A 22040-nucleotide genomic window follows, 5' to 3' on the forward strand; every position below is an offset into this window, starting at 1 on the left:
TCAAAAAGACCATCCATCTCTTTTAATCATATCTTTGCCATTTTATTTCCCTTCCTTTCTCTCCTTTCCTACCCTTCTTTTGTCGACAGCTTATCGCCGTTGATGTCATTTATCCAGCAAAAAAATAAAATAAAAAAAATGACTGAGACCTCTTCAACATCCGTTTCAAATACCTCGGCTGAAGCGCCTAGTCTCCACGATTCACTGAAGCAAGTGATCGCAGCCTTACCTCAAATTGAAGCGGTTCATGCCTCCAAGTCCAGGCCTACTGATCCCGAATATAAGGTGTCAAGGTATAGCATAAAATGGCCGATGGGTCTTGATGGCTATTTACCAGATTCACTGGATGATCCCCTAACATTACCCTATTCTTGTTTATTGATTATAAGCTTCAATCACAAGTATGCAACTCTCTGCGGCTATAAATATCGTAAGGACCAAGCTCGCTGAATATCCCATTTTTCATGAGATGAGTACATTTCATTGTTTTGAAAGGCATCTAAAACTTTTTATCATTATTATTTTTATTCATGGAACAGATTATGTAGAGGAAGGAAATCCAGATGGCATCCCGTTGATTCTCCTCCATGGATTCCCGGATTTGTGGTACGGATGGCGCTATCAGATCCGACACCTGGCCAAGGAAGGTTATCGTGTCATTGCAGTTGATAATCTTGGGTTTGGCGAATCTGTATGCCCTTTCTTCTCCGTGAGAAAATAAAAGAAAATTCGCAAATTAAGCATAATGCACTGACCGCTTCCCTTCATTTTATTAATCGACAGGACCACCCGACATGTGACATCGACAATCTGGACACTTACCGTGCGAAAAATCTGGCCAGTAACCTGATCGAGCTCTTGGATCAGAAAAAGATTGACAAGGCTGTTTTTATCGGGCATGACTGGTATCTCTTTTTTTCTTTCTTTCTTTGTTTTTCTATCTGATGACAGAGTCGATATTCTTTAGAAAGATCTGAATGATTTCTTTTCTTTTCTTTTATATATATTTTCAATATGATAGGGGCGCATCGGTTGCTTGGCGACTTGGCATGCACTTTCCTTGGCGCTGTCATGCTATCATCAGGTTTGTTTATTGTTTTTTTTTGGTTTCCTCATTGTATGTCCTTGATTTCTTTGATGAATCAACTTGATCTCTCATTTCCTGTTTAACCCTTAATGCCCATATTTTCTTAGTATCGGATTTCCACATCAGACGCCATCGACTGAATATGTTCCTCCTGAAGCGACGGTCCAAGCCCACCCACAACTCCGTCATTTCACTGCATTCCAAAGCAGAGAACCAGAAACGTGGTTTGAAGGCAATGTATGACCTTTCATACGTTATCTGTTAAATTCCTTTGTAAACTTTTAGGAGCAAAGCGCGATAAAAAGGTATTACTTATTTTTTTTATTTTTTCGTCAGCCACATACATTAGCAGTTGCGTTTTTCAATGCCATCTATGGAGATGGCGAAAAGAATACAAATACAGAGGAGAAACAGTATTATATTGACCAGTATACGCGCTCAACATTCCACGGCGGTTTGAATCTATATCGAGCCACCACTTTGAACTTTCAGGACGATTTGCGTAAGCTATATATATATCTGTATATGTGTATGTAGTAATGCAATATAACTTTTGTTTATATCCTGACGTGTACATATTTTAATCTCGATTTGACAGCATTCGCAGGAAAGCTATATACTGTGCCTTCATTATTGGCGATCATTGACCAAGACCCACTCGTAACTCCAGAGTATGTGGCAATGTTCAGTAAAGATATCTTTGTAGAGCTTGAACAGACCCATATTACGGAGGGGGGTCACAATGTCCTTGTTGAAAACCCAGTGGCTGTCAACAAGATTCTCTCGGAATATCTTGCCAAGTTCTTCGACAGAACTAAATCTGTTCAGGCAAGAAGGCTATCGTACCCCATCGAATAATGAAATAAAAGGAAAACGCAAGAAGGGTGATAAATTAAAACATTACTCAAGGCCGGGTCATGTTATGACGGATTTTTCCCTCCTCTTCTACTGTCGTATAAAAATAAATAAAATTTATTAAGAGAGAATCCCCGTTTATGAAAATAATCTGAAAGTTCCCATCAAGGCTAGGGAAAGCATTAAAAAAATACTAATTGCTACTATTAAGCTTTGTCAACCTCCTTTATGCCCCACTTCTCCCTTCAATATTTTACAAGGCCATGGCTGCCATGATGACAGCAATCAGCAAGCCAGAGAGTGTGCTGCCACTGCCAATAATCGAAGCTCCAGACTTTTTCTTATCGGCGGGTTCAGGCTTATCACCAACCTTGGTGGGCAATTTTCCGGGGACAGCCTTTCCATTTTGCATCGCCACTGGTGATTGGCCATGGACATACTTGGAAGCACCAAATGAGAAATCATCACCCTCAAACCCGTTGTTTGCTGACGGTGATTTCTTGTAAGGTTGTTTATCGTTTGTGCATCCATCCAGGCGGACCATATCATACTCGTTACGGATCACAGTTGAGATGATCTCGGGTAATGCAGCCGCAGCTCCAGAGGCAGGGATATCATAGCCGACTACGACATAGGATGCTTTCCTACCATAAGCATCAGCCTGTTTCTTGAACGTGGACTCATAGATAGCAGCAATCTGAGATGCTTGTTCACGAGTATTGAACTTGTAATCAGCCTCATCCAAGTTGAACCCCACGAGTGTATAACCCATATCACGGAGTGTTGACTCCAGCTTTCGGTCCTTCGCTCCAGTTTCGTGTAGGCGGACATACTTGGGGTACTTGCCAATGAGTTCATGAATCTTGGTCGCGTGTTTAGCAATGTCAGCTCGGAGCTCGGCATCCGTCATGTCCTTGGAGGAATCGTTGGGGACACGATAGGTCATACCGATGAGGTGGCCGTCATTGTAGGCACGGCGGGCCACCCCGGCGTATTGCATGTAGTCGAGCCATGTAGCATTAGTAAAGAAAGTGACACGGGCCTTGGCTTCTTTGAGGATTTCGAGCATCTGAGTCGTAGCCTCACTAGGACCTTCGGACTAAAAATTAAACAAATAATAAAAGAGTAAGTGAAATTGATTGGCATTACATTATGAAAGGCGCATGTCTTCATTCTTTCTCAAGTAGGCAGAGGTCTTACAAAGGTAAGTGCAATTTGGCCAGGAGTCTCGCACTTTGTCACAAATTCACTCATTTGCTGAGCAGGGGCATTGGGCTTGACAGTAGTTGGAGGAACAGCGTTGATTGGCGGTTTATCTGTGATTGGCTTGGCATTATCTTCATTGTTATCTTTGCTGTTGTCCTTATTACCGTCCTTATTACCGTCCTTACTATCTCCCTTATTGCTGCCCTTATTGTTACCTTTGTTGTTTTCCTTATTGTCTTTATTTTCCTTGTTGTCCTTGTCATCCTGGTTGCCTTGGTTATCTTTGCTACTATTGCCATCATCGTCCTTCTGGTCATCCTTCTTTTGGCCACCCTTCTTATGGTCGTCCTTCTTATGGTCACCCTTCTTACGGTCATCCTCTTTATGACCACCATCCTTATGATCATCGTCCTTATGATCGTCTTTCTTATGGCCGCCTTTCTTATGGTCATCCTTCTTATGGTCATCCTTCCCCTGACCATCCTTCCCCTGACCATCCTTCTCCTGGCTGCCCTTCTCCTGATCCCCTTCCTTATGGCCACCCTTCTGACCCTCCTTGCCATCCTTCTGACCCTCCTTGCCATCTTTCTGACCCTCCTTGCCACCCTTCTGGTCCTCCTTGCCACCCTTCTGGCCCTCCTTGCCATCCTTAGAGCCCTGTTTTTTATCATCAGCGTTGTCGTTACCCTTGTTCATGTCCTTCTTGTTACCTTCACCTTTCTTCTCTCCATTCTCGGCCTTCTTCTCGCCATTATCCTCCTTGTCCTCGTCCTTATTACCAACCTTCTTGTCTCCATTTCGCTCCTCCCCTCTAGTTTCATCTCTAGTTTCATCTCTACCTTCATCCATGTCTTTACCGATGTCATCACCATCTGCACCCGTGTTGTAACGGTCATGCTCTCTTTCCTCTGCATTCTTATACTCCTTACTCTTGCGGCTAATCTCAATCTGTCCCGCAGCATTACTGTCCAGAGGGACCATAGTTGTTAGATCTCCCGGCTGTTGCTCGACTTCCCCAACTAATTGGCGCTTCTGAACGTTTTTAGTTCTTGCTTCATTTGGCTGCCGCTGACCCTTCTGTTTCTGTTGTTGCTTCTTAGCCTGTTTCCGATGAAGGTGATAGTGCCCATGTGCTCGGAGCTGCCACATTTCAGGCTCAAAGGCTTCAATATCCGTGTCACCTGAATATAAATCTTCGACCTGTGTCTGGGCTAAATTTCGATTCATCACAATATCAGCTGCACGCTTTGCGATTTTTCCGTTTTTGTGGTAGTTTTCCTGGTGATATTTTTTATTGGCTTTCTGGTAGTCCTTGACGAGATGGTTGTGGCCATGCGCACGCAACTGCCATGGAAACAGAGCTGGATCCTCATTCGTAATCTCGAGGCCATTGGCATTTTGCTTCTGAGCATCAGCTATTTTTTTTTTTTTTTTTTTTTTTGAGTGAGGAAGAGAGCAATATGAGTAGGTTGTTGGTAATTTCTGTGGTATCAATATGTAGGACTTCCAACGTGAATATAAAACAATAATGCTTATGCTTACCGAAACCAGAGATGGTCAGTGGCAATGCTGTGAGTAAAAATTAGCAGGCATTGAAAGAAGGGGAAAAAAAAAGTCAACGTCACATTTTAGTCGCTTTTTTTTTTTTTTTTTTTTTTTTTACAAATATAATAGAAGCTTGAGCAAGCATATAATATGGGGCCATGGCTCGGAAGAAAAGCAAGTAATTGTTTACCCAAAACCGAAAGGATAAGCGGAAACCGCTTTGAGCAACGCATCGTTGGCGGATCAAAAGGAGAAAAGACTAGAGTAAGTTGTAAGGTACTTTCAAAGATTATTGGAGAGTAGGTGTAGAGTCTTGGAAGAGTATCAGTAAAGAAATTAAAAGAATAAAATAAAAAAAAATAAAATAAAATAAAAAAAAAAAAATAAAAAAAAAAGGAAAGGAAAAGAAAAAAGATAAGAAGGAATAAAGAAGTATCCAAGGACAAATATCAATAGATTAAAAGAAGAGGAATATAATCCAAATATAATTAAGTGTTATGTATCCCAATATCCTTTACGCGTGTAGAACATAGATCTCATATGCAAGACATTGGAGGCTCTAGAATCTCCTCTTCCAATCCCTACCATGCATCTCTAATCGGACCAATCTTTTTTTAAATTACATTTACCCTACCTTCTTAAGATGATTGAGCTTCTTCAACCCCGTCATTCTCTAGTATTTATTTTGCTCTTGAAAAAGATGATATGAGACATATGTTGTATCTCGAAAAAAAAAAAAAAAAAAAAAAAAAAAAATTGAATTATTAACGTCGTATTTAGAATATGCAAGTTGAAATATTCATGGTCGTCCAATTTTTTGATTGGTCCACTGTTCGCGTCCTATTTGATACAAATCTTTTTTTGGTGTAAGAGCCATGAATTCTGTAGCCACGAACTACTTCATTACTTCAGACTTGAAGTTACTTTTATTCTGCAGGCGAGAAAGCCGAGAAAGGTGCTACAATAACATTAGAAGAGATCAATAAAGATAATCTTTGGAGCTCTGTACATACACATCGCATTCTCTATCTCGTTTTCTGAAGTATTGATCCACAAATCATTGGATGGATCCGATGTGAATCCATCTTTGCCTCTCAAGCCTAGGTAGAGTCCTTTACCCCCATATTCCATGGCCCTTTACATGTTTCCACCCATCCCAAGTAGTGCGAGTGTAATCAGCCATTCATACGTTATGACTAAGAATTCGTTAACTCGATTGAAGAGCTCAGCTTACTATTTGGATACAAATAATGACAACATTCCGATTCATTCAATCTTCGTCTCGGTTCAGGCTATAATAGCTAAGGGGACATTAGAATGTGCGACCGCTGAATTCGGTTAAGAAAAAAAGGCTGTGCATGATAAGAATGCTGCTTCAGGGGAAAGAGCAAAGGTTTGTCTCCTTGGAAGACGACCGTTGTTTGATTACAGCTGAATATTTAATATGGATTAAAAAAAAAAAAAAAAAAAAAAAAAAAAAAGAGGGACTCGTTATGATTCGAGACGCGTTAGGAAAGGAGAGACAAAAAAAAGGGCATTACGTGATAGACAATTCAACCAAACAAGGTTTGGAATCCTTCAATGTCTCTCTTCATTACATAGTTCTTCATAGCCGTACCTCCGGACCTCCTAGTAAATGATATGTAAAATGGTTTTAGCACCTCTGCTAAATGAGCCATGCCCATAAACCGTAGAAGCCCTTCAATTCTCGCATGTCTAAATGTAAATTCACCAACGTTCAATGCACAGAAGGGGAAGGCTGTGGCTCCACCCAGAAATTAGACGTTAGTAAACTATTAGAGCTGAGATAATAATGCGACTCTTTTCCCAATGGTATAAAGAGCTTCACAAACCAATGGAGCAACCGATATTAAACAACATTAGTTTCGCCACCGTTGGTTATCTCCTTCATATCTTCCGGCCTAATATCACGTCCCTGTGTGAGTAGACGTCTGTTTCGCTGATCATAGACCAAGACTCTACTAAGGATAAATAAATTACAATTGTTGCAAATTAAAGTATCTTGATTCTTTATTGTTAATTCTCATGCTCATTCCTCGAATCATTTTGTTCTCATAGTGATTATAGGCCATTCAGAACTTCATATTATCCCGCTTCTGGCTTAAATATCATTTTAGACTATATAAAAGACAACATTGTGGTATAAAACCCAATAGTGATCTTAAGACTCGAACCCACAAACGCGACAAGAATAATTGATACCGAAAGTTTATTATTGTTATCGCTATAGTTATCAAAAGAGGAGTATGATGCGGATGAGTGACACAAGATTAATTAGCATGGCATGGTGAAGTGCTTTTTTTTTTTTTTTTAAAAAAAAAAAAAAAAAAAAAAAAACATATTAATTTCGCTCTACAGCGATCAATCAGGGTGTCTACACATCTTACTTCCTTGTGTACGAGCAACGAAAGTACGCTTGTGCAAAAATGTCAGATGGTCACCCACAGCAACGAATGAGATATCCCTAAGAGAAGAGTGTAAATATATTATTATCGCCACAATATAATACATCCATGCATATCCATATGATTGAGCTGATTGATATGACTCGGAGATCAAGCTGGGCTTGAAGGTTACCTTCTACTTGGCTGCCAATAATTAGTTTGTCTTGCATTCGCATGTCGTGAATTTATCTCCAATTGAGGAAGTATGGTCGTCGTGAGATCTTTCATCACGTCAATCGTGGCGTGACACGTACACATGTTGGGTTATATTATATGAACAAGTCAGTAAATTACGAAATGATACCTCGTTACTATCCATGTTTGCACGCTTAAATCAAACTTATCAATACTTACTGAGTTATGGCTGCGCTATTCCAGTATAAGCATAGGTGTATATCGCGTTTTTTGTTAATGGCAGGGCGTAGATACCTTAAGTAGAACGTAGAGTCTCATTGCATATCCATTAACTTCCTTCAAGGACGATACTTTTGGTAGACATACTTGTTCTGTAAAAGGCAAGTTAATGCTTCGAGTAGGTTGGGTCTTTATACACTTATCTTGGATTGTTGCTGAGGTAAGGTTGCTGACAGTGATTTAGCGACGAGCGCTTAGTATAAATATAAATTGTCGGTTTTTGTGCATAAAAAAAAGAATGGATAGTCAAAAAGGGCAGTGAGTAGGTGAATGGGCGGAGAGAAGGAGTCGAATACATGCTGAAAGTAAGAAGTGGAAATACAAAGAAAAGACAAAGTGAAAGGAGAAGAGCTTGAAATGTTTTAGAAAGTAGGCGAGTTATAGAACTACCAAGGAGTGAAAAACTAACAGGTGGACTGTAGAAGAAATGGCTCGGCACCTTTGAGGTAAAAAAAAACAAAAAAAAAAGACAGACTATTTCCAAACATGGAGGCAAAGCATAGCAAAACCGATCTCTCTTTCAGAGAGGTCTTTGTCAATTATAAGCCTACTACTTAATAAATCTTTTGTAATTGGTAACGGACTAACCAAAAGTGGTATCGGTATGAGTCTCTGCTTATTTAGATGAATTCTGACTAAGAATCTTGGTCCAGTAATGTCGGCCAGATATATTTTTCGATGAGCTCAAAGCCTTTGATACAGTCTTTTGTAGTTCTTTAAATGTGACAACTACACTTTATGCATCCCCATGAAGTTCAATCTGTAATAGGAATTTGGGTCTGAATAAAAAAAAAATGTAGCGATAAAATACGTATATCACAGCATGATCCTGAGTCTGACGAGATCACTTACCAGCAACTTCTCTTTTTTTAAATACATTCATGCTATGCCTTTTTACGTGGAGTATCTCGCGACTGTCTTTCTTAATAGTGTAGAAAGAATGAATGAATTTCCGAGGGAGCAGAAGAGAGGACGATCAAAGAGAGGATAATTGACATATACCCAAATGATGATAAGCAACATGACTGGCTATGCTAACTAAATGAGACTCTTCAATATTCTTGCCATCCGTATCGGAACCATTTGAGTTTATCATTCCAGTAACTTGTGGAGAAGTTCCACAGGTGCCATACGTAAAGTGAGAAATGCTTTTGCTTTCTTCGCTTTTTTGTTTTTCAAGAAACCCTCAAATTATGGAAACAAAAGCACATTGTGCACTGTACCTCAGAAAAGACAGGAGACAATTGATTGCTCAATGTAGTATGCATTACTTTTTTTTTTTTTTTTAGTCTTTTTTATTTCGCTTATCCCTTCAGCTTTATTTCTGTCTTTTTATTTTTACTTTACTTCTTAAGCTTACGGATGTAGAAGGCCAACTCCTGTCCCTCAAGAATGTAACCGTCAGCACGGCCGGACTGACCGGGGCGGGAAGAGATGCAGGCATAAAGACGGCCGGCAGCGAACTGGTGGTCAAGGGCAGGGTCGACCTTGGACTCGGCCTTGCGAGACTCAATCTTGCGCTGGACATGGTTCGAGCGGGCCTTGGAGACCTCCTCGGATTCAGCCTGAATAAAAAAAAAATTACAAGAACCAATTGTCAATTGATTTTATCCTTTTTTTCCTCAACGGAATGGTCAACAACCTGCATTTTATGCGGCTTTGTTTATTCGTCAGGTGAATTCCCAAGGCGAAATGATATGCTGGAATTCCGGAGAACAGAGATTTAATCCTCCATGATTGATGTATAGTATCCTCAAATATGTTATTCCAACATCCTGTCAGTGCGTTACTCAAAACGCACGTTTCATTTCCCAGCTCTTTCTTGATAGGCGCTCATGGTCGTAAAACTGCAAGAAAAAAAAAGTTGCTTGCGCTTCCAACGCATCCTCTATCTGAACAATATCCATAATTCGCCTGACGACATTGGTATAAATGGTACACTCTAATATCCAGATTTCATTGTATGTGGTATCGCCCATTTTTTGTTAAATGGCTCTGTAATGGTGTGTTTTATCTTTGATCCTTTTTTCTTACCTTCACAACACCCTTACCCTTGCGGGCACCGATAGGGACGGCGTAGTGTGACTCATACCATTGACGGAAGGGGGTGGCATCGACCTGAACAATGGCGTTCTTGACCAAGGTACCGGTACGGACCAACTCGTTGTTGGAAGCGTTGTAGACAACAGCAACGATACGAGTCTTGCGGGAGATGGCCTCTGAGCCCCACGAGAAGTTGCCGGAATCCAAACGCATGGCACGGAACTTGCGGTTACCTCCACGGGTGCGAACCTCATGGATGCGCTTAGCTCCGAGCTTGGTGTTGGCAGCCTGACGACCCAACTCGAATTTTCTCTTCTTGCGGTATTGGGCGCGCTTGGCTCCAGAAGCGGAGCGCTTGTGGCGGGAGTCTCTGCTGATACCTGTTTATTTTGAAAAAATAAAATAAAATAAAATAATCGTGTCAGAGTAAGCTATTATAGACCATACTAAGTCCCTTGTACCAAGGAAAGGGAGGAACAAGATGCTAAATTCATCGCAGTGGGTGATTGTGAATTTTCCTCGTCCATGCTGAAATACAGACGTAGGCAGATCCTGCTACTTGTAGCGGCTGAGCTTCAAGTAAATCCCCTCCAGGTTTACCGTTTGATGAGAAATAGAAAAGTGAAGATCCCGACATCTGAGTAGTTCAACACTTTGAACCGAAATACATTTAGAATTTCAGGATAAATCAGCCTCGCTTTCCTTCGCATGAACCTCCTTCTGATAAAAGTTGAGCAAATCATATGTTCCAAACATTCCTCGAGGTAGTGCAGGTACACAAAGCCAGTTACTCTTTTTTTTTTTTCCTGCTGCTTGTACAATTCTTGTCTCGATTTTTCCGCCTTTTCAGTGTCTCCCTGATGTTATAAAATAGAGATCAGATTGACTACGCTCCATCAGATCCTCTAGCCAAGTCTGATCCTGAAAATTGCCCTTTCTAAAAAGAATGAATACTGTGTTTTTCATGATACATGTTCAATGCTGATAAGCTGATATAGAGGTTGATTGTGTTGGATGTATGGAATGGATTGAAAAATCGACTCTGGATGGATTGACATATCCTCTCCTTTGGATGTTCACGTTAAAAAATTTCCTTTTAGTTGTCAGTCATACCCATTATGAAAAGTCAAAAGAAGGAACTTGTGATTTTCGCGCTACTGTTCTGAATTATCATTTTTCAAACGTGATCTCTTTCCAATGGGTTAAGGGCTTCGCTTCGTTACTAAGCCACCGTGCCCCAAATTGATTTGTCCCTGTACTCCAGGAATGCTGTTTCCGGCTTCTGGGGCCAATGCATCGAGCTGGAACTCCGTCATTATTATTAATATAACCAGCCTATCAAGCTGTGGTAGAATATATACTCTTTCAAGTCTTACTTTCTTCCTACTGGTCTTTATCTTATTACCTACTCGTTTTCTAAAGACAACTTCATGTTTCGCCTCTCGAAACCATTCTGGATGTCTTAGTGAGTCCTCCATGATTGTACTTGTAACAAACCAGCAGTCATCCCTCCAAGTCTCTAAGCCTCCCAAAGTCTCTTCAATTTCAGCAAGGGATGTTTGAAGGAAGGGAAAGCAAGAGATTCCCCACTCTCTGTTGCCCGCATTTTATTCTCGGAAAAAAATAAAGTAAAAATACGGGGTGGCTCCCTGCGGGTCATAAGACGTTCGAGCATTTAGAAACCGATACTCTCCCTCTTCCTTTCTTCCTTCCTTCTTTCTTCGCTTCATTCTGTCTCCTTCCTCCTCTCCTTCCTTCTCTCCTTTCATCAACGCTTTCTCTTGCTTATTTTTTTGTTATTTCATGGCAGGACATCGTAGCCCTATTACTTGCCATGTGCTGGACTCGTCTTGCGGCAGACCTGGTCGCAACGTGCCCGTGAAGCTCGAGATTCTCAACACCGCTGCCAATAACTCTTGGGCCTCCGTTGCCTATGGGTAAGCCAACAGAATATACAAAAAAGGAGAAAGTAAAAACTAGAGGATATGACAGGAGAGGCGAAGACAAATGCAGGGCAGGGGCATCGGAAGGAGACATCTCACTTTATTATTATTGTTCTTTAATGAACTGAAGTTTGACAGATTCCGATGGTCGAGTGGGAACACTATTGGATCCTTCACATCAACTTGTGGCCGGCATTTACCGTATGACATTCCAAACTGCTGAGTACTGGGCTTCCCAAGGCATCTCTGGTTTTTATCCTTACGTTCAGGTAAAAAAAAAAAAAATCATTGTCTTTCAGACAGAGAGTAGACGCGGTATCGAATGCTTGCGAAGCCAATGGCAATTGAGAATTCCTTGTGTGTTAACCCTCTCTATATGATCAACTGCTCTGCAACTGTCTGCATAGATCGTCTTCGAAGTCACTACTGGCGCAGAGGCACAGCATTATCACATTCCACTTCTACTCAGCCCATATTCATACACAACCTATCGTGGATCATAGACAACCTGTGGTTTACATTCATAAAGAAATATTTAAATAAATAAAAGAGAAAAATAACACTCGGTACATCTGTGCAACAATGGAAAAAGAGACACAAAAAATTTCTCTTCTCTCGCGCATAACTAAAAGAAAGCTTTATTGTATTGCAGTTGCTATTATGTTGAAGGTATATGTTTAATCTATTAATATTTCCTATCCCTATTGCTTTTTCTTGGTATATACATTTTAAAGCGCCAAAAATTCATCTCTGCGCTTAAAATACTCGTTAAAGCGCAGGACAGCATAGGGCATGTAATCGAAATCAATGTCTGACAATTGCGCTTGTACCAAGGCCCAAATACCCCAATAAAAGTGTGACGCCAGTGCAAACTTGTTGACTTCTCTGTACAGTTGTCCCAGCTCTTGATTGCTGACTTCCCCTTGCTCGCTCGATTTGGAACTGTTACCGCCATCATCACTGCCATTGCTGCTCATGATGCTGCTCTCCACCGTTCGACCAGTTTCCAGGTAACTTCTGAGCCACTTGAACTGAACATCCTTGCTGGGGTAATTTTCATACTCGCACTCAAACCCACACCATTCATTAAAGTGATTGGCAATATCAAAGGCTCTGTATGAGTACGAGCCATATTCATAATCAATAAAGAATACGTCATCCTTAGCATCGTTATAAATTACATTGCCATACAACAGATCGTTATGACAGAATACCACGGGCGAATCCAGTTTTACTAAATGTTCCTCCAACATCGTAAGCTCACTGTGAAGGCGTTGCATGTCAAAGTTCTTGGCAAAAACTTCTTGAACTTTAGGTCGATTGTAGACTTCAGGAACTGATAGAAATAGGTGACATTGTATACAGGGCGAATAAAATATATTAATCAACAATGCCGATCATTAAAAAGAATATCCGTGTTCTATTGTAATAAATATGTGCTTACCTTCTTTGATCCACTTATGAATCGTCTTGAACAGCTTTGAGCTTCGTTCCCCAGGAATTTTGACAACACCATGCCAGATCGCCAATTTTCGAGCCACAAGCTCCATCTTGTGGGGATCTCTCATGTCTGCAACCTTAAACACCTTCCCAGGAACGCACCCATACGCAAGCCCATTCCTGAATTTACCAAACAATGGTGGGCACAATCCAAGTTCCGAGAGGATAACCATATTCTAAAACAAGTAAACAAGAAAAATTATCTGTGAGAATAAAAATCAAATGAATCATGAAGGGACCGATGATGCGATTTGCTCTAACGGAAGAAACTAAGATCTCCTGAGGAGCAATCAATGTGTTCATGTCGGTTTGTTGTATACAAAAGTGCCGAAAAGATACACCATGTACCACCATCACATGGTGTAAACGAAAAAAAGGGGCTGTTTCTTATAGGCTATTCCATAATCACATAAAAAAGCTAAAAATGCGAGCCAATCCAACCAATCAACCAATCAACTCCTTGCTTCAAGGGCAAGATGAACTCGAGCCGTTCCTCTGTCTGTTCTTTTGCCATCTTATTAGCTTACCATAATCTCCTGTCGACGGTCTATGATCACCTCACTCTTTTTACCATATGCCCGAACTAGGACCTGAGTACCTGTAGGAGCATGTGTACAGCAAATCACTAAAAAAAAAGATGATAAGTAACATTATAATGTCTTTTTTTTTTTTTTTTTATTTTTTTTTTTATTGAAAGTCTTAAGACTTACACTTGTTAGTGATCCCATCTTTGAATTGAATGTATGAGATATCGCTCTTATCCCACTCAGGGAACAACGAGGTCATAACAGTGGCTGCACCGTTGAAAAGGTCATCATGGTGTACTGTCAGGTCCAAAGTTGCGACAGCCTCATGAATATACTTGTCCATCTCTGCCTCGGTCGTAGACGTTGAAGTGGGTGCCTTTAGTTGAGTGATCAACATTCTGTAAATTATTCAATGAAATACAAATTGAAGATGTAAATGAGGTGAGGGCGTGGATTTGAGTCTAGAAGAAAATAGCTGGAAAGGAGTGGAGAGTTTGAAGATGTGAAATGTGTGAAATGTGAGTTTAAACTCAAGTTTTAACAAATTCAACCACACGTGAGCTGGAGCAAAAGATACACATGAATGAAGCGGACAATCAAGTTTTTTTTTTTATTTGTTATTTTGAAACTAAGAATGTCCTAATAGGCTATCATCCTCATCTTGATCAAGAACCCACCGTCTCTTTTTGCGTACTGCAAACCAGAGCCTCTTGATGCCGGCATTCAAAAACGTCGTTCTGCGTTTACAATCGCATTTCTCGCCTAGCGAGAACCCACAAGGTGACTCTGCACACGACAAAAATACCATTGGTACTACAGGCTCTGATGATGACTCATGCGAAAGCGGAGGCCGATCTCCAACGCTGCCGTTATTATTATTGTTGCCGTTATGATTATGGTATCGTTCTCTAAAAAAATGTTGCTGCAATTGTGCTTGAATCTCTTCATGGTATAACTGCTTCGTGTCCATGACGTCCCTTCTATAATCGCATCCTGTAAAGACCAAAATTACATTGTCCCAAAAGTCTGGGAAATCCTTCATGATATCGTTAAATGTCGATAGGATCGTCAGAATCATGTCCACGCTAGAGATAGCGTTAAAAAAACAGGTCAATAGATGCTCAGGAAAAAAAAAAAAAAAAAAAAAAACTTGAGACTTGGAGCACTTAAAACTTATGTTTGGCGATGCTTACCCAGAATCAATCTTAAATACCAAGAGAAATGCAGTGACACCTAGACGCGTGCCTACGGATCGGATATATTCCTTTAAAATGGGTATATTCTTTTCATCATCTCCTTCCGTATCTGCCAAGCCTGTTTAACCATGAAGAAAATATAAGAATTTAAATTATTTAGAGGGATTTCTTAGCACTTTTTCTATAAAATTGAAGGTAAGGTTGTTACGTTACCTGGGGTATCTGCCAAGGTCACAAGGACACGCCTACTGTCCTCAAACCGCCCCCAACCTGTGCGCTCCGCGATACCTTTGGTCACAGCCTATAACAGTGAAGAGAGACGTTGTTAGCTATTATTCTCATTCTTGTTCTTGTTCTTATTTAAAAAAGATAAAGGAAAAACTTACTCGTACGGAAGCACTAGCCTTCAGTTCACTAGTGCCCATGATCTTATTCAATAACGATGATTTTCCCTGGCCTGTCTTTCCTATCGCTATTAATACGACGGGCCCGGATCCTTCGATAATATGCGATTCGCCTGTTATCTGACGAACATCATGTGTAATCAAATGTGATGTTGTCATTGCAGTACTAGATCTTGTCACTGGCTGTGGAAAGAAACTTGATCCATCACCACCGACTAGACTACCAGCACTAAATCCAACTTGACCATGGTCATGGTTTTGTACCTGCATTTGCACATGTGCCTGAGCCCCATCTGTAACAATTGTACCATTCTCAGATGTCGAAATACCTCCATGGCGAACAAACGAATCCAGAGCTTTTCGCTGCTGCTGGTATCCTGGCGACATGATAGAGAGATTTTGATTTTCCTCCGCAGATAACAAGCGATCGCGGAGACGCTGCTGGAGCAGATCATCGTCGTCTTGTTGTATTAAAGAAGTCTGTGTGGCTGCAGAATTAATCACAGTTGGAACTGAGGCTGGAACTGAAGCTAGTGATGAAGACTCCGCAGAAGAGCTTGTGTTAGAAGAAAAGGACGTAGTTACTAAAGGAATTTTTCCCGAATAGGAGGAAGGCAGCGGGGAGGATGGGTTCTGCTGGTGTATCTGTGGATGCGGCTGTGGTTGTGACTGATGTTGTAGAACATTGTTAGTAATATCCTGTAGAAAACCATCCGAAGAGGTTGAGCTATTGATTCTGTTCAAGTCTTCCTGAAACTGCGCCAGTTGCTGTCGCTGATACTCCTGCTGCTGTAACAGGGTGTTATCCCGGACAGCCACATGATGGTGATCTGTTGCAGAATTAGATTGTTGTAGATCATCTTCCGTTGTAGCCTCTGACATTGCTGTAATTATACTGGATACGCCTTCACTACTGCTAATAGCTGGTATGTACAAATGTTGAAACACGTCTTGGGAATAAGGTGAGTGTTTTTGGCGTTGTTGTCCATGCTGCTGACTTGAGGGCTGAAGAGACGACAACAGATTGGTAGGAGGCTGAAGGCTAATCGGCGAACTTACTAACCCCATTGTCGATAATATCGTATCCTCCTCGCCCTCTAAAGCCTGTAGTGATGATGGCATTGTCTCACGGATGACAGGAGGCTGCTGCTGCTGATACTGGCCCCCAACCGGCGCTGACGCCGCTACTGTAGGCAAAATATTTGATGATGGGGTTATGGTATGCTGCTGAGATTGATGGTCGAAAATATGCGGTTGCGGCTGTGTGTGTGTGTCATGGGGCACAGTGGCATTATGAACTAGGCGTGGGGTCATCGGTGGCGTGGCTGAGACAGGGGTAAATGACTCTGCTGATGATACACCAGTCGCCCCAACACCATCACCTCGGTTTGACGTACTAGAGCTACGAGAGGGAGTTGCTGACGAGTTGGAAGAAGCGATAGGCACGATAGAGCGCTCACTGAGGTCAGGAGGGATGATGCTTGAGCCGGTGGCAACAGAAAAGGCTCCAACGACAGGCTTAGTAGCTGCATTGATCTTTGGACCCTGGGAACTGCTCCGCCAGCTGCTGCATGTGTTGTCATCTCCTATCCCTTCGCTCCCTGTCATAGAAGGTGCGGAAGTTGAAGAGGCCATGGTCGCATTATTGTTGGTATTATTAATACTGTTGTTACCGACACCAAGGCCATTATTGCCAACGTTGTGAGGAAGGGTGATGTTGCTATTGGCGTTGTTGACACTGTTGATGAAGGAATTATGACTTCCGTAGGCGCCAAAAGTGTTGCTCCGTACTCTGTCTACTATACCTTCATTGGATATAGAGATTGGCACTTTGATTTTCTCGGGTGTATCCTCTAATGGGACTTTATAGTTAATCTCTGTAGTAGTATTTGAATTGACATTACTCAGCATAGGACTATCATAGAGACTATAGTGTGTGTTTGGTGTGCTGTAGCGACTGTTGGTTGAATTATTATTAAGACTGGTGAGGCTGGCTTTCAAGTGGAGCGAAGTATGTCGTGCGGAGGAACCATCGCTGCCATTGCTACCATTGCTGTCACTACGACCCAGTGCGTCTGAAGAAGTAGAGGAAGGTGGTGGAAGAGAAGAGACCGATTCTAGTGTTGGACTTGCTTCAGCTTTTGGCCCAGGCTGAACTGGGTCTGTTTTTTTTTTAAACTTGAGTCGTTCAAACATGAAAGGCAAGCTAATCTAAGGAAGAGGAGAAGACGAGGAAAAAAAAAAAAAAAAAAAAAAAAAAAAAAAAATTGCTTTGTCAGGGGTAAATTAATTGTGGGAGGACAATCAGATGAATGCTGCTGATGAGCAAGGTAAGTTTGATGGAATGTGAAAAAGGATGCGAAAATCAGAGCAGAAAGAAAGAGTAAGTGAGAGAAACAGAGATGGCGAGGACTACGGGTCATGAGAGCAATTGAATTAGAAAGCCAGAAAGTAAAAAAGTAAGGGAACAAAGAAAGAGAGAGAGGAAGAAAAAATATCAATACATACACTCAGTTGACAAAGAAAAGCTACCCCTGTAACTGTCCATGAATATGATGAACGCGTTTGGAATGATATGCAAATTGCTCGGCGATCGAGGGGAATTGTGTCTGTCTAAAAAATATAATTCACTCCATACACGACGATTTAGAGAAACAGACCCATCTAACTGGCCTACCCATTTCATTGTAATTCTATGGAAAAAGACAGATAGTCAATGCCTCAGTATTCATCGCCACCAATGCGTTGGCTGTGCTCGATTCTCTAATTTTTTTATTGCATTATATATTTGGTAATAGTTATTTTATTTTATTTTCTCCTTGCTCATTTGTTAGGTCTTTTTTTTTTTTTTTTTTTTTTTTTTTTTGCTCAATCTATACTCTTCTGAGGATGTTTCAAACCAACCGAGGGAGTGCGAAAAGCATGCACAAGACCAGGAAAATGAACCGGGAAAGAGTTCACTTTGAAGAATTCCTGCTTTTAACGAGTAACCTTCTCAAGAACAGTTTCATAGGCAACCTCGCTATAATCAGTACCCTGAATCTCGGTTGCAATACCATTTAAGGATCTGCGGAGGGCGTCCTTGCTGGAAGCGTACAACATCTTGGGCTTGACCGAGGCATTATCAGGAGACCTATCGAGTACAAAACAAAAAAAAAAAAAAAAAAAAAAAAGAATGATGAGATGAGTATTTTGTCACCAACATAGCCTTTGTAATGGTATCGATTGCAGTATTTAAATAAACAAAAACATTTAGCATCCTGAGATGTATAATCTTGCAACAAAAGAGAAATCAATAAGCTAAGCCAGACCAAACTAGACGACGATATAGGGTACATCATTTTCAGGCGGGTCACTTATGCTTACCAGCTAAAGAAGATAATCTTGCTACGATCGCCGCCCTCACTGGTCTTGTAGTCAAAATCATAAACGGCCCAAAGGCAGTCGTTTTGGGGAAGTTGTTCCAGGAACTGGTCGTATGTGGCGGTTTCAGCCTTATCAGCAACAGTAATCTCGTCGCCTGTAAGCTTGTAGATAATGTACTTGTACTTCTTGCCGATCTTCAACTCCTGAAAAGCACTGAGACACTCGGCATTGGGTCTAACTCCACTGGAAGAGGACTAGAAAATCAAACAAGTGATAGGCAATGAGTATGTGAATATACAGCTTGAAAAACTTGATGTTTTCTTGTAGCGCGTATCAAAACAGGAGAATATGATGGATTCTCCATTCTGTTATCAGAAATGAAACTCAATCACATAGAAAAAATCCTTTTCTGGAAACATCAGTGATATCCACTTTTATTATGAGGATACTCATTCATTTTCCTGGTCGCTTCATTCCATTGTTGCGCGGTGAAAGATGAGGGAAATATATTTAAAAATAAATAAATAAAATAAAATAAAATAAAAGAATAGCCTGGTCGTTGATGTTGAAGGAGTTGAAAGCGCGTTTCCATTGTCTGGCATGATGCAAGAGACCCACGCAATGAACATGTCCTGCCCAAAGCAAAGAGACAAATATGAAAGAAAGAAGCTCAAAGTAGGAACCTGTATACGTTACCATGGTTGTTTAAAAGTATAGTAGTAGTACCGGTAGGTGAGGAAAAAATGGATAGAGATGAGATGAAAAAAGATGATGAGGTTCCTCTAGAGCTTATATACACTTTTGGCCCAATTTTTTTACTAGCCTAGTCTGCTCTGTATTTGGACTCATCATAATCACACCCGCTATTGTGGGCCTGTATTCAAAACTACGTCACGTTCTAGGTTGTTGTGACGTTTTGGTTGAGTAAAAATAAGTAGGCTCATACATTGGTGTCGTTTTGGTCCTACGTGCCCCTGTTGGAACCTTGTTACACGATATTTTAATAAATGATGAAAGGATCCTCTCCTTTATGTTGTATTATCAATCATCTCATGTGCCCATTACTTGCTTTTTTTTTCTCTGTTTTTTTGAATAGATTTATGTGGTTTATCATAGTGCAGTGAGAAAAATAATATATCGAAAGAAAACTATGTACAAACATGAAAAGAATAGCTTTTTTTTGTTTTTGACTTTGTAGGAAAGAATGGATGCGGCATGATACAATGGATAGGAACAGTGAATGATAGAAAAAAGCAAAAAGAAAAGACATTGTAAACTAATCGAGATCCATAGCTGTGTCAACTGCAAACATGGAATCACTTCTGATACGTGGTAATCGGCGGCCTGTATCAAGCCCTGGCACCACCTGCCCAACTTCATCTTTAAAATCCTGAATCATGGGCTCTGCTTTCATAGCAACTGATATCGTTGTATAGGGTTGTGCCTGTGGCGGTCGAGACATCGACAGCTGTTGAGTTGATAATGTAGGCAGGGATGCGGCATCATCTATTGCAACATCACGGCCTTGCGACCACAGTTCGCTGAATGCCTCCAGCGCGTGTATTTCATCTTCCGACACATCTACACCTTCAAAAAGTGCCTGCTCCGACTGAATGGAATGGTCCACTACCTTCTTAGTTTCATAAATAGGCGTTTCTAGATCCGCAAGTGACAAGCGACGGACCTTGGAGCTGTCATTAGTTGAAAGCTCCTCATCCGAGCGATTTCCCAGACTAGCACTCCGGGACCGATATCCAAAGGTTGGTGAGGAAATCGGAGGTAGTCGCAAAGATTCACAAGCCGATGACATATTTTCTCGAAGAGGTGGGAGAGTTAAATGCTGGCTTGTAGTTGAGTCTACCATACTCCCCCAAGGATGATGTTGCCAATATTGATGGTGCACTGCCCGATTAATGTAATCCAGTTCACTATTCACATTAATACCATCATCATCAACTTCTTCTTCATCAGAATGCAATGACCGGTCAGGCGAAAGTGGGTGTCTTGCTTGATGATGGGTTGGCTGGCAGTCCATCTGATATTCGTACTGACTAAGATTTAGTGGTGGGAGGTGTGCGTCTAGATTCCCATGAGTACGCCCATACTGGCTGTAGGTGTAGCCGCCAAGAGCTCCAACGTCGACGCTTGACCTATGGTGTAGCTTAGATGCATACCAGGATAATGCCGTTGAGGAGGATGTGGACGATGTACTAGTGATCGACTCAAGTGAGCCTCTTCGGAGAGATTTAGACGCTGGTATTGTCTGACTTTTCTCGCGAAGCTTACTCTTATCCTTGAGTGAGATTTTTGCTGAGGTACTGGCGAACTCTAGCCCGGTCGATGACCCTTTTTTAGGTACAATACGTTCATGGTCACGGTCTCCGCTTACATCAGTAGGCAAAGCGATACTGAGTCCTGGTAAGGAGTTGACACGACTCCTGCGCCCTCCTATAAGAGTTTGTGAGTCCCTTCCTGAGGTGGAAGAAACAGAGTTTCGCTTGGACCTGGGTACTTTGCTAGCTCCACGAGTCTGTGAGCCTAAGAGTCCGGCCTCGCTCTTGCGGCGGCTTTCAATGGCGATCTTGGACGCAATCCCTGCAACAGACTCGCGACGAGACCCTTTTGTGTGTGTCTGTGTGTGTTGGACCATATTATCAAATCGGCTAAACATTCTCGTGCACCCATCCACTACACATTGGAATGGTTTCTCACCCGTATGTTTTCTATCTCATATAAAAAAAGGAAAAATCAGTACAGCTTGACATTATGCTTTGGATGGATGTGTATATTTTGAAGCAAACACAAATGAACAACATTTCCATGTTACACTCAGGCACCATGTCCAGTATGGATAATATGGAATTGAATAGCATGAATGTCATGGTAGACATGATGTTTCATTATTGCAAGACATGGCGAAGGTATGAGAATTCTTCCGAGCACAAAAATACTGCCCTGGGCTTTTTTTCGTTTTTTTTTTTAGTGAATAGGGAGAGAGAAACAAAGATCTTACCGCGCATGACGAGCAAGGTGTTCACTACGAGTAAATACCATCCGGCAGTCACCAAAGCCTGTGCATTGGAAAAGCTTTCCTTTGGATCCTGTTGTGGAAGTAGACTTTGTGAGTGCAGGTGATCCGCGATTGGATGATTGGGTGGGCATAATTGAGGGTGCTGGACTACTTTGCTTGCTGCTGCTCCTGCTGGTACACTTGCTTGGGCTGATTGTGGAGCTGTAATCGGTATCGTGGTAAGTTCTAGTTGTGTTTGTGCCTGTGCCTGTGGCTTTAGGATGTTGCGACTGAAGCTGTTGATCCACCTGATAACCGGATGGTACAACTGGCATCCTTGACGGCGTGATGGTAATAGTAGTAGAGAGACTATTTACGTCGTAGTAATGATCTATTTGACTTTTTGTTTTGAGTGACTGATAATTCAAAAAATACTAAGTATAAGGGCCTTTGAGGAATGTGTTCCTGAAAAAAGGGAA

The 22040-nt window shown here is 41.4% G+C and overlaps 8 protein-coding genes across 8 annotated transcripts; 2 read left to right on the plus strand and 6 right to left on the minus strand.

Moving 5' to 3' along the window:
• The first annotated feature begins 45 nt into the window (after window positions 1-45).
• Window positions 46-2041, plus strand: BCR41DRAFT_350160 (Alpha/Beta hydrolase protein). Its single transcript, XM_022023616.1, has 8 exons — window positions 46-293; window positions 390-430; window positions 540-691; window positions 784-905; window positions 1022-1084; window positions 1195-1324; window positions 1424-1589; window positions 1686-2041. The coding sequence occupies exons 1-8, from the start codon at window positions 103-105 to the stop codon at window positions 1943-1945; spliced, it is 1125 nt and encodes a 374-aa protein (XP_021883124.1). The 5' UTR covers window positions 46-102; the 3' UTR covers window positions 1946-2041.
• A 397-nt stretch (window positions 2042-2438) lies between these two features.
• On the minus strand, window positions 2439-3184 carry BCR41DRAFT_284358 (hypothetical protein; the record flags this gene model as incomplete). The annotated part of the gene is made up of 2 exons (XM_022020259.1): window positions 2439-3041; window positions 3143-3184. Coding segments are annotated over 2 exons (645 nt in total), but the record flags the coding sequence as incomplete, so codon positions are not given.
• A 5668-nt stretch (window positions 3185-8852) lies between these two features.
• On the minus strand, window positions 8853-9858 carry BCR41DRAFT_350162 (ribosomal protein S8e/ribosomal biogenesis NSA2). Its single transcript, XM_022023617.1, has 2 exons — window positions 9607-9858; window positions 8853-9137 (listed from the first exon to the last, which is right to left on the minus strand). Exons 1-2 carry the CDS (start codon window positions 9826-9828, stop codon window positions 8916-8918), a joined length of 444 nt encoding a protein of 147 aa, XP_021883126.1. The 5' UTR covers window positions 9829-9858; the 3' UTR covers window positions 8853-8915.
• A 1345-nt stretch (window positions 9859-11203) lies between these two features.
• BCR41DRAFT_334507 (hypothetical protein) lies at window positions 11204-12066 on the plus strand. The gene is made up of 3 exons (XM_022021934.1): window positions 11204-11552; window positions 11689-11827; window positions 11966-12066. Exons 1-3 carry the CDS (start codon window positions 11419-11421, stop codon window positions 12059-12061), a joined length of 369 nt encoding a protein of 122 aa, XP_021883127.1. The 5' UTR covers window positions 11204-11418; the 3' UTR covers window positions 12062-12066.
• A 106-nt stretch (window positions 12067-12172) lies between these two features.
• Window positions 12173-14081, minus strand: BCR41DRAFT_350166 (choline/ethanolamine kinase). Its single transcript, XM_022023618.1, has 4 exons — window positions 13769-14081; window positions 13586-13683; window positions 13003-13234; window positions 12173-12894 (listed from the first exon to the last, which is right to left on the minus strand). Exons 1-4 carry the CDS (start codon window positions 13980-13982, stop codon window positions 12287-12289), a joined length of 1152 nt encoding a protein of 383 aa, XP_021883128.1. The 5' UTR covers window positions 13983-14081; the 3' UTR covers window positions 12173-12286.
• A 785-nt stretch (window positions 14082-14866) lies between these two features.
• BCR41DRAFT_22837 (hypothetical protein) lies at window positions 14867-17431 on the minus strand. The gene is made up of 2 exons (XM_022020054.1): window positions 15168-17431; window positions 14867-15082 (listed from the first exon to the last, which is right to left on the minus strand). Exons 1-2 carry the CDS (start codon window positions 17379-17381, stop codon window positions 14963-14965), a joined length of 2334 nt encoding a protein of 777 aa, XP_021883129.1. The 5' UTR covers window positions 17382-17431; the 3' UTR covers window positions 14867-14962.
• Window positions 17432-18164: 733 nt separating this feature from the next.
• Window positions 18165-19250, minus strand: BCR41DRAFT_369365 (putative actin-binding protein cofilin; the record flags this gene model as incomplete). The annotated part of the gene is made up of 3 exons (XM_022026448.1): window positions 18165-18318; window positions 18552-18805; window positions 19248-19250. The coding sequence occupies 3 exons, from the start codon at window positions 19248-19250 to the stop codon at window positions 18165-18167; spliced, it is 411 nt and encodes a 136-aa protein (XP_021883130.1).
• Window positions 19251-21177: 1927 nt separating this feature from the next.
• On the minus strand, window positions 21178-21713 carry BCR41DRAFT_279715 (hypothetical protein; the record flags this gene model as incomplete). The annotated part of the gene is made up of 2 exons (XM_022020219.1): window positions 21178-21274; window positions 21565-21713. Coding segments are annotated over 2 exons (246 nt in total), but the record flags the coding sequence as incomplete, so codon positions are not given.
• Between the last annotated feature and the right edge of the window lie 327 nt (window positions 21714-22040).

The sequence above is a fragment of the Lobosporangium transversale genome (assembly GCF_002105155.1).
Source record: "Lobosporangium transversale strain NRRL 3116 chromosome Unknown BCR41scaffold_11, whole genome shotgun sequence".
NCBI lineage: Eukaryota > Fungi > Mortierellomycota > Mortierellomycetes > Mortierellales > Mortierellaceae > Lobosporangium > Lobosporangium transversale.

What these genes read in the sequence shown, in the direction of transcription:
- BCR41DRAFT_350160 (XM_022023616.1), top strand. Translation starts at nt 103, where the DNA reads ATGTCATTTATCCAGCAAAAAAATAAAATAAAAAAAATGACTGAGACC. An exon ending in TCTCTGCGGCTATAAATATC is followed by an intron (nt 431 to 539) that starts GTAAGGACCAAG and finishes TTCATGGAACAG; the next exon opens with ATTATGTAGAGGAAGGAAAT. An exon ending in CGCTGTCATGCTATCATCAG is followed by an intron (nt 1,085 to 1,194) that starts GTTTGTTTATTG and finishes ATATTTTCTTAG; the next exon opens with TATCGGATTTCCACATCAGA.
- BCR41DRAFT_350162 (XM_022023617.1), bottom strand. Translation starts at nt 9,828, where the DNA reads ATGCGTTTGGATTCCGGCAACTTCTCGTGGGGCTCAGAGGCCATCTCC. An exon ending in AGGGTAAGGGTGTTGTGAAG is followed by an intron (nt 9,138 to 9,606) that starts GTAAGAAAAAAG and finishes TTTTTTATTCAG; the next exon opens with GCTGAATCCGAGGAGGTCTC.
- BCR41DRAFT_334507 (XM_022021934.1), top strand. Translation starts at nt 11,419, where the DNA reads ATGGCAGGACATCGTAGCCCTATTACTTGCCATGTGCTGGACTCGTCT. An exon ending in TGGGCCTCCGTTGCCTATGG is followed by an intron (nt 11,553 to 11,688) that starts GTAAGCCAACAG and finishes AATGAACTGAAG; the next exon opens with TTTGACAGATTCCGATGGTC. An exon ending in GTTTTTATCCTTACGTTCAG is followed by an intron (nt 11,828 to 11,965) that starts GTAAAAAAAAAA and finishes CTGTCTGCATAG; the next exon opens with ATCGTCTTCGAAGTCACTAC.
- BCR41DRAFT_350166 (XM_022023618.1), bottom strand. Translation starts at nt 13,982, where the DNA reads ATGTTGATCACTCAACTAAAGGCACCCACTTCAACGTCTACGACCGAG. An exon ending in ACCGTCGACAGGAGATTATG is followed by an intron (nt 13,235 to 13,585) that starts GTAAGCTAATAA and finishes TACTTGTTTTAG; the next exon opens with AATATGGTTATCCTCTCGGA. An exon ending in TCATAAGTGGATCAAAGAAG is followed by an intron (nt 12,895 to 13,002) that starts GTAAGCACATAT and finishes TATTTCTATCAG; the next exon opens with TTCCTGAAGTCTACAATCGA.
- BCR41DRAFT_22837 (XM_022020054.1), bottom strand. Translation starts at nt 17,381, where the DNA reads ATGTTTGAACGACTCAAGTTTAAAAAAAAAACAGACCCAGTTCAGCCT. An exon ending in AGGCTAGTGCTTCCGTACGA is followed by an intron (nt 15,083 to 15,167) that starts GTAAGTTTTTCC and finishes TCACTGTTATAG; the next exon opens with GCTGTGACCAAAGGTATCGC.